The sequence below is a fragment of the Podarcis melisellensis genome (assembly GCF_964234715.1).
Source record: "Podarcis melisellensis genome assembly, chromosome: 15".
Taxonomy (NCBI): Eukaryota; Metazoa; Chordata; class Lepidosauria; order Squamata; family Lacertidae; genus Podarcis; species Podarcis melisellensis.
In genome coordinates, this window is record NC_138532.1 from 30,140,394 (window position 1) to 30,150,893 (window position 10,500).

A 10,500-nucleotide genomic window follows, 5' to 3' on the forward strand; every position below is an offset into this window, starting at 1 on the left:
GGCCTCAGTTTCCTACCCCGGTCTAAAGGTTGCATGTGTTCCTGCGATATCTTGCTGTGCTTAGTAGGTGGAACCCTCTCTTGGTCACCTCAGCTCAAAAACAATGTTGTAGAGTCCTCAGCCATCCTCATAAGAACATAAGCGCCTGCAGGATCAGGCCCGTGGCCCATCTTGTCTAGCATCCTCTTCTCACAGTGGCCAAGCAGATGCCCGTGAGAAACCCACAAGCAGGATTCGAGCATAAGAGCCCTCTCCCCTCCTGTGGTTTCCAGCAACTGGCATTCACAAGCATTGCTGCCTCTGACTGTGGAGGCAGAGCAGAGCCATTGAGGGCCAGTAGCCTCCTCCTCCTCCTCCTCCTCCTCCTCCTCCATGAATTCATCTAATCCTTATTTGAAGCCACCTAAATTGGTGGCCATCACTGCCTCCTGTGGGAGGGAGTTCCATAGTTTAACTATACGCCGTATCAAGAAGTGCCTCCATATGCATCACCCTGGCCAGCCCACAAGACACAGGAAGCTGTCTCTTACAAAGTTAGATCCTTGGCCCACCTAGTTCAAGATGGTCCATACACCAGGGGTGAGGAACGCCTTTTAGCCTGTGGGTATCCTCCAGAGTTTTGGATCTTTTCTGTTCCTCAGCTGGAAATGAACCTGGGACCTTCTACCTGCCAAGCAGGTGTCCTGGCCCTGAGCTACAACCCTGTGAATGGACTATGTTTGTTTGCCAGCTCTAAGAAACCCAGATTCCCAGAGCACACACAAAGCCATTGTGGAAAAGCATCATCCTCCATCTATAGAAGCAAGAAACATTTTTAGAGTTCAAGGGCACCTCCTAACCAGGTAAAATTACTCGAGCAGGGTGCAAAGCAAGGCTGGTGAGGGGTGTGGCCCTGGGGTCAAATCCAGCCCTCTAGGCCTCTCTGTCTGACTGCCAGAAGGGTGTGTTTCCTAGAGACAGTCTCAAGGACCAGACAGAGAAACCTGGAGGCCTAGATTTGGACCCTGGGGTTGAGGTTCCCCATTGCTGGTCTACACTGGCTGGCAAAAGTTTTTCCCCACTGAACCTGGGGCCTTCTGCTGGCAATGCATGTGGCCAGCCACTGAGCAGTGGCTCTTCCTTTAAAAATCAGGCAAGATTCTAGTCCTCATTGTTCTGAATAAAGGGGCTGATTTAAGTAGGAACATAGGCTCCTTTTCTTGAATCAAAACCAAATTCTTTGCATTTCTCCAAATTTCACAGTGCAGTTCTCCAGCCAAGTGATGGGTACAAAAATGCATATTTGGGGGGTAAAGTGTGCATTAAAAGGGAAATATTGGAGAAAATAACAAAAAAGTCAACTCACTGGGAAACCAAGAGTACCCTGAGAAGAATTGGAAACCCCATGACCTTGAAGAAGCCAACAGCTGTAGAAAAAGGCACTGTCCCTTTAACTGCCAAGGAGGCGGGACCTCCAGGCACTTAGGGGGCAGGGCCTCTAGCCAGCGACTACCTGGCCGGGCTATAAAACTCTGCCAGTTTCTCTGGGACCTCTGCTGAGACAACTTGGATGCCTGGGCTTAGCAGTGCTGTCCATGGTGCTGAACCCCCACCTCAATCACTCTCCAAGGTCCTGAGCTGTTTGGAGGAAAGGGCTGGATGTACAGTACAGTTGCATCTTAACACAAACGTTTGGTTTCAAGGCTTCTGCATATACACGAAAATCACATATTCCCAAACACCCCTCATGGCTTGTGGGTGAGGGGAGGAGAGACAGAATCCCTTGTGCTTTCAGATCCTGTGTGCCAAGCGGGCCTTACCCAGCAAGTGAGTCAGAGAGCTTAAAAGCTCTTCAGGTAACACAAACAGACCCATTGAGAAAAGCCTTGCCTGGATTGAACATGGATGATTTCAACCAGCCTGCCTTCAACCACATTGGGTTGAAATAGCACAAGATAAATGTGTGTAAGATGTGGCTGTACTGCATATGTAAAAATCATGCCTGAGATGTAACTCCAGTTGCTCATATGACTCCCATATTAGCCTGACCTCGGTTGTCTTCCCTCGTGTAAGATCCTGGAGGTCAGGGACTCTCTTTGTTTCCCTTCAAACTTTGTAAAGTGGCCACTAAACACCCATAGCCACACACTTGCACACACACACATTGTGCTCATTTCTATACAATTTTAATAAATAAAAATAATAAAAATATTAATACAAAAAATTCCTTCCAGTAGCACCTTAAAGACCAACTAAGTTAGTTCTTGGTATGAGCTTTCGTGTGCATGCACACTTCTTCAGATACCAAGTCTTGTGATTCTTGATGTCAGATTTGTGTCCGTTTATTCTTTGGCGTAAGGTTTGGCCTGTTTGTCCAATATAGAGAGCTGAAGGACACTGTTGGCATTTGATGGCATACACAATGTTAGACGATGAGCAATTAAACAGTCCCGAGATGGTATGTGTGATGTTGTTGGGGCCAGTAATGGTGTTGTCCGGGTGTATGTGGCAGCAAAGTTGGCATCTGGGTTTATTGCAGGCTCTGGTGCCAGTGTCCGTGTTAGGTCTGGTTGTAGTATTATTGTGGGTTAGGAGTTGTTTAAGATTGGGTGGCTGTCTGTAGAAAGTTGGTATCTGAAGAAGTGTGCGTGCACACGAAAGCTCATACCAAGAACTAACTTAGTTGGTCTTTAAGGTGCTACTGGAAGGAATTTTTTTGTTTTGACTATGGCAGACCAACACGGCTACCTATCTGTAACTAAAAATATTAATGCTTGTGAAAACTTAAAGCTGGACAGAAGCTGTGTCTTAATTAGAGGACAAATTGCACTCTGGAAGGCTAGGGTGGTTTAATTAATTGTTGTTATTTTGTAACTGTTGTTTAAGTTTGAAATCAATAAAACATATTTTAAAAACCAAAAATTAACAGTGGAGTCTTCCCTGGTTTGCTTGCAGGTGATCACCTTCAGAGACTACCTACCCCTTGTCTTGGGCAATGAGATGAACAAGCAGTTGCCTTTGTACAAAGGCTACAATGACTCTGAGGACCCCACTGTCTCAAACGTGTTCTCCCTGGCCTTCCGGTTTGGACACGGTTCTGTTCCCCCGTTTGTGCCCCACCTGGACCAAAACTTCAAGCCCCTTGTCCCATATTCCAATGTCCTCCTTCATCTCACCTTCTCCGCTTCATGAAGAATTGTAATGGAAGGTAATGCTTTGGTTCCTTGTCCTGCGGGGTTCTTGGGCTGTCTAGGAAACAGAAATCTTCTAGGAACAAAGTAAGGGCATTTGAAAATGGTATAAGTGCAATTTATTCAGAGCAAAAGGCCAAATTAATAGTTAATAACATGGTAACAGAGGAATTTAAGATAGAGAAAGGGGCATGACAAGGCTGCCCAATTTCCCCATTACTTTTCATTTCCGTCCTGGAGGTTTTGTTAAATATGATTAGAAGGGACCATCTGATTAAAGGTATAACGGTCGGAGCTAAACAATATAAACTTAAAGCTTTTGCAGATGACCTAGTATTGACATTACAGGAGCCAGAATCTAGCACTAAAAGAGTATTAGAACTGATCCAAGAGTTTGGTCATGTGGCAGGTTTTAAGTTGAATAAGTTAAAAACCAAAGTTCTTGAGAAAAACTTAACAATGACTGAAAGAGAGAGGTTTCAGAATGAGACAGGGTTAACAGTGGTCAAGAAGGTGAAATACCTAGGGATTAACATGGCAGCTAAAAATGGGAACTTATTTAAGGATAATTACGAAAAGTGTTGGTCGGATGTTAAAAGGGATTTAGAAATATGGTCAAACTTGAAGCTTTCCTTGTTGGGTCGAATTGCTGTTATCAAGATGAATGTATCGCCAAGAATGCTGTTTTTGTTTCAATCGTTACAAATAATAGATAAAATGGACTGTTTCAAGAAGTGGCAGAGAGACATTTCTAAATTCATCTGGCAGGGAAAGAAACCCAGAATAAAATTCAAAATATTAACTGATGCTAAAGAAAGAGGGGGATTTGCCCTGCCAGACCTTAAACTCTATTATGAATCAGCAGCTTTCTGCTGGTTGAAGGACTGGCTGCTTCTTGAGAACACAGACATTTTGGACTTAGAAGGTTTTAATAATGTTTTTGGATGGCATGCATACTTGTGGTACGACAAGGTTAAAGCTCATAAGGCATTTAAAAATCATATTGTCAGGAAAGCACTGTTCATTGTCTGGATACGATACAAAGACCTATTTGAAAATAAAACCCCAAGGTGGTTATCACCAATGGAGGCAAAAGCTCAAAAAAGGCTCAATATGGAGGCCAAGTGGCCAAAATATTGGGAGATTTTGGAGCAAGAAGGAGACAAATTGAAACTGCAGAGTTTTGAGAAATTAAAAGGCAGAGTGCGAGATTGGCTTCATTACTATCAGATAAGAGAGGCTTACAATTTGGACAAAAAAATTGGTTTCCAGGTGGAAAAATCAAAATTAGAAACAGAACTGATAGAACCCAAAACCAAGATTTTGTCAAAGATGTATAACTTGCTGTTGAAATGGAATACTCAGGATGAAACGGTGAAATCTGCTATGATTAAATGGGCACAAGATGTTGGACATAACATAATGATGGCTGACTGGGAACAGTTATGGACCACAGGTATGAAATTTACGGCATGCAATGCCTTAAGAGAGAATATTATGAAAATTGTATACAGGTAGTACATGACACCAGTCAAGCTTGCAAAAATTTATCATTTGCCCGATAATAAATGTTGGAAATGTAAAGAGACTGAAGGTACATTCTTTCACCTTTGGTGGACGTGCCCAAAGATCAAGGCCTTCTGGGAAATGATATATAATGAATTGAAAAAGGTATTTAAATGTACCTTTCTGAAGAAACCAGAGGCCTTCCTCCTGGGCATTGTCGGCCAATTGGTGTCAAAGAAGGACAGAACTTTCTTTATGTACGCAACAACAGCAGCAAGAATACTCATTGCAAAGTATTGGAAGACACAAGATCTACCCACCCTGGAAGAATGGCAGATGAAAGTGATAGACTATATAGAACTGGCAGAAATGACTGGCAGAATTTGTGACCAGGGAGAAGAGTCGGTGGAAGAAGATTGGAAGAAATTTAAAGACTACTTGCAGAAATACTGTAAAATTAAGGAATGTTAAAATGATGTGGGATGGAAAATAAGTGGTATTGGTAAAAAGTTTTTTAAGAACATGCAAGTATGGATTGATAATGGTTAAAAATATATATTTACAATAGGTGATGATATAGAGTTATGAAAAAGGACAGAGGGTAAGGATTTGCTGAAAAGGCTTTTAAAATGGGAATACAAAAGGGGAGGTGTGAGGAGGTCAAAGAATCAAGGAAATGAGATAAAGGATGATTGAAAGATGGAGTCAATTTTAAACTTTCTTTGTTTTCTTCTTATATTTAACTATTGTCATTTTTTCTCTTTTATATATTCATTTTTTCTATGTGTTTTTTGTCTTTTTTACTCCTTTATTTTTTTTTAGATTGTTACTTATGATCTTTGTGAATTGTACTGTGTAATTCTATGTTGTTGTTTTTTAAATCTTAATAAATATCATTTAAAAAAAAAACAAAGTAAGGGCAAACAGGGGTCGCAGCACAGCCTAAAAGACCAAGGGTGGGCTTTTATGAAGAACTTTCTATAGAAGGTTGCTCTAAGCTGGAAAGTGTGCAGAAGAGGGCAGACAAGATGATGATGGGTCTGGAAACCAAGCCTTGTGTGGAACAAGTTGAGGGAGTTGGGTATATTTAGCCTGGAAAAGAGAAGACTGAGAGGAGATATGATAGCCATCTTCAAATATCTGAAGGGCTGTTGCATGGAAGATGGAGCAAGCTTGTTTTCTGCTACTCCAGAGGGGACAAATTTCTGATGGTAAGAGCTGTTCGATGATTTTGAAGGTGGAAAAACCGTCCCCTTTCCATTAAAAAATAAAAATAAAAGGACACCCTAAACCTTGGGTTGAGTGTTCCTCATCTTCAGGGCCACCACTACCTTTCTCTTCCAGGTGGCATTGACCCTCTTCTCCGTGGCCTCCCGGCCGACCATGCCAAGCTGATGAAGCAGAACCAGATGATGGTGGAGCAGCTCCAGGAGCGACTCTTTGAGCAGCTTGAGCTCATCAGCCTTGATCTGGCATCCCTGAACCTCCAGCGGGGGAGAGACCATGGCCTGCCAGGTAGGAGAGCCTGTCCTGAAGTTTTTGACCCTGTCCATGGTTTCTTGCGCTAAACAGTGAGTGAAGAGATCCAGGGTGGCTTGGTGAGGAGGAGAGTCAACAGGAGACTTAGGATTGCAATGTCTTTACAGAGATGGGAGTTGGGTGATTCCCAAGAAACCTGAGGCCTTTCTGTTAGGTATAATTGGACCGAAGGAATTGTTTAATTTGTTTATGTATGCTATGATGGGGCAAGAATAGTCCGCGCACACAAATGGAAAGAAGAGTAAGCCCCAATGAAAGAAGAATGAAGATGATGGAATATTATGAGATGGCTAGACTAGCTGTGAGAATTAAAGAACAGAATGAAGAATGAAATTTTTTTTTATTGAAGAATGGAAGTATTTTGTAGCATATTTGAAAAAAAAATCATGGTTATGTTAAAATGTATGCAGGATTTGAAGTACAGCAGCAGATAAGAAGTGGTAGTCTACAGGGAACCAGACAGAGGGCCTTCTCGGTAGTGGCGCCCGCCCTGTGGAACGCCCTCCCATTAGATGTCAAAGAGATAAATAATTACCTGATATTCAGAAGACATCTTAAGGCAGCCCTGTTCAGGGAAGTTTTTAATATGTAACGCTGTACTGTTTTTAACACTGATTGGGAGCCGCCCAGAGTGGCTGGGGAAACTCAGCCAGATGGGTGGGGTATAAATAAATTATTATTATTATTATTATTATTATTATTATTATTATTATTATTATTAATTTATAATCAACATACCGTATTTTTCCATGTATAGGACGACCTTTTTCTGAATTTTTTTAATGATAAATTGAGGGTCGTCTTATACACGGGTTAATATAATATAATAAATTATTATTATAATATGCTAAGCAAGCGAGGGCTGGTGCTGTGGCAGTAGCAGGGAAATGTCAGAGAGGAGGCTGTTTACCTGCTCTTCCCGGCTTAGGAAGAGTATTTGGTGAGTGTCAGTATGTGGTGTATTACGGCACCAGTTCCGTCAGCCAGAATGGAGGATCGTCGAAAACCTGCTCAACAGCTCAGCAAACTTACAAAAGAAGCTCACCAACTGTTGAGGGCTCCGAAAAATAGGAGTTGTCTTATACATGGGGTCATGTTATACACGGAAAAATACAGTATATAATGGGTAAAATATAAGCAATATACCAGCTTTATAAAGAAAGAAAAGAACATAATGGAAGGGTGGATGGGAAGTCAGCGGATATGATATAAATGTTCTGATGTTTGTTTAAAAGAATTTGTGAAATTTGAAAAGCTAATTTTAAAAAAAGTTTTTTAAAAAAGGAGTTGAGTAGGCTGCTAGTTGAGCAGATGAGAGGGGGGATAGCCTAAGATGTCCAAATCCTTAAGCACATTTGAAGAAATAATGTCTTGAAGTGTTTAAAATCCCCCATTAATATGAAGCGCATTTCCATTGCTAATGTATTATACAATCTGGGGAAATCCTCAATCTCCAAATATAATTCATTCGTATTAGCGATCTCAGCAATTTATACACTTTTGTTGAACGATTCTAAGACAGATGCTTGATAAATGCATTCTAGCTTCAGAATAATCACCATACCGTTTGATGTAAAAAAATCGGTTCCCTTCGGTGGGTTGCACTGTGCCACACTGTGGTCAGTCACAAATACATCCTTGTAGCAATACTGTCAGTACTGTGGAAGAACGTTTGACCACCTTTCCATTACAACAGTGCACTGGTCCTCAGCAGGTGGCTCAGGACTGGAGGTCCAATCTCAGGATGGTTCTCGCAGAGATGCCACTGCCGTTTTGTTTTGTGAAGAAAAGCAGCCCTCCTCCTGCTTGAAACTGGAACAGACGCTGCTGGAAAGCTGTTCCTCCTTCAATTATTTGTCTGGTGGCAGTAGTTGAGGAGGAGGGCAGGCTGGCTGGCAAAGGCCCTGCCTGTGGAAAGGAGATGGCTAAGCAGCTGAGAGGAAATGGGTGTGTGGATTCGCTCCCTATCCCTGTCCTCTCCCTGCTCAATAGTCAGTGCAGACCATAATGAGCTGGATGAAGCATGGGTCTGATTTTTTGTAAGGCCCATGTTCCTAAGAAAGGCAATTCTTCTGAAATCCCCCCTTCTTTACCCCAGTCTCCTCTTACTGCCATGGCACTTGGCTGCTCTGCTTCCCATTAATCCATCCTCCAGCCAGACTAACAACCCTTCCCTGCTCTGCTTCCACCAGGGTACAATGCCTGGAGGCGGTTCTGCGGCCTATCAGAGCCCAGTGACGAGGCTGATCTCGCTGCCATGATGGGCAATTCCCAGCTGGCAAAGAAGTTCATCGACCTTTACGGGACACCAGAGAACATTGACATCTGGATCGGGGCCCTGGCTGAGCCCTTCGTCCCCTATGGGGGGGTCGGGCCCCTCCTGGCGTGCCTCATCGGGACCCAGTTCCGGAAAACCCGGGACAGAGACAGGTGAGCTGCTTGCCCTCTGAGGCTCTCATTTCTCTTTGTGACAGCTTTGTGACAGAGCTTGGGGCGTAATTAGAACCCAGGTTCCCTTTTTAGGGAAGGGGATCTGCGAGGAGCAAGGGGGATGGTGGCCATTTTCTTGCGGGGCACAGTGTGCCAGTCTAAGAGTGCTGCAATCGACTCAAGATAATATCACCAAGGCAACTATCTGTAAACAAACCATAAATGTCTATTAAAATGGCAAAAGTAGTTTCTTTCCCAAATAGTTCCTATCTTGAACAATAGCAAACACAATAAATAAAGAGCTTACTTTTGATATACCAGTGGTTCAGTGCTCGGACGTCATTCTGGTAATCCAACGTTTTGTCGCTAAAGAGCCTAGTCATCGAGCTTTGTAGTAAATAATATACAAGAGAAGACAGTATGTAAACGACTTAAAGCAGGGATATTTCTATCCCCATCTGCATGTTTCCATCAGGAGGAGCATAGAAAGAGGACAATGTCCTTCAATTTGTTAAACCTGGCTTTTCACCCCCTGGCAGCGGCGGGTTCTGAGCGGCGCCTCGCTCTCCCGCATCATTTGTGACAACACCCACATCCAGGAGGTGCCCCACGATGTTTTCAAGATGAACCACTACCCGAGCGATTTCATGAAGTGCCGTGAAATTGGAGGACTGGATTTGTCTGCTTGGAAAGAATAGACTGGCAGCAACTGGGGAAGTTTTTTTGGGGGGGATGGGTTGAGACATTGCAAATCTGCCAGAATGCCAGAAAGTTAATGTGAGCTGGGACTCAGCCCTGCGGCTATCACAACCACTCCAGAATGCATAGTGACCTTCTTCAGGTCACAGAGTGATGAAAACTGACCCGTCTCCTGAGCGAGACTCCCAGTTGGGTTGGAGTTCAGATCCTGTAGATAGTGAATCATGCATTGTTCAGTTGGCAGGGACTCCAAGGTTCATCCAGTCCAAACCCTTGCAATGTTGGAATAACAGCTGAAGCACCCCTGGCAGATCCAACCTCTGTTTAAAAAGCTGTAGTGGGGTGGGGGTTTTTTTGTTCTTTAGAGTTCTTGACTAGGCAGAACTCAGAATCTGAACGCTTGCTCGCCCTTTTGCAACATTGTTGTTTGGCGTAGTGAAGTATTGCCCTGCTGTGGATTTTCTGATGGAATGAGCCATTCATCCGACTTTAAAATTTGGTCTTTTCTCTTTACTTTCCATATTGTCACATAGCTGGATTTTGAAAGTGATGTGCAACACATATTCTAATTTCATTTCAGTGATTGTATAGGCAGTAACCGGGAGATATATTTATTTTTTAATGCTGGAGTTGTGAGACTTACCTGATCAATACTAATAAAAAACCCCCAGATAAATACATTAATCTGTGTCTCCAGGGTGACTGGTGCCCCTTGGGCAGAAGGCAGGGAGCCCAACAGTAGGTGGCGCCAGAGCCAATGGCAGGCGCAGCTGACTAATTCTAGGCTTATCTTCATCTTCCTACTCTCTGCTAAGTTCTATGAAGGCAACTTGTAGGGATGATCGCGGAGTGGGGAGTGGGGTCCAGAGGGAGCACACTTCCCCACCCGCAGGCAGCCTCAGTCTGCCTGCACGTGTGACCTTGGGGTGCAGGGCACACACACACCCAGACAAGCCACAGCTGTCTGAACATTGTTGCCTCTGTCTAACCTTTTGCGGTCTCAGTACTCTGCGGTGTCCTGTCTGTAACCTTTGTCTCTGAGACCTTTTGTCTCCGTCATGCACAGTGCAAAGGGAAAATGACGCAGTGGAAACAGGTGCCAAAATAACTTTGTACCACCCCACGATTTCGGGACCAGAAGATGTGTAAAGGTCAC

At 43.5% G+C, this 10,500-nt stretch overlaps 1 protein-coding gene across 1 annotated transcript; it reads left to right on the forward strand.

The window, feature by feature from the left end:
- Positions 1–561: 561 nt before the first annotated feature.
- Positions 562–9,343, forward strand: LOC309357389 (eosinophil peroxidase-like; the record flags this gene model as incomplete). Its single annotated transcript, XM_081889522.1, has 6 exons — positions 562–579; positions 2,935–3,073; positions 6,021–6,191; positions 8,408–8,645; positions 8,739–8,793; positions 9,185–9,343. The coding sequence occupies 6 exons, from the start codon at positions 562–564 to the stop codon at positions 9,341–9,343; spliced, it is 780 nt and encodes a 259-aa protein (XP_081745648.1).
- Positions 9,344–10,500: the final 1,157 nt, after the last annotated feature.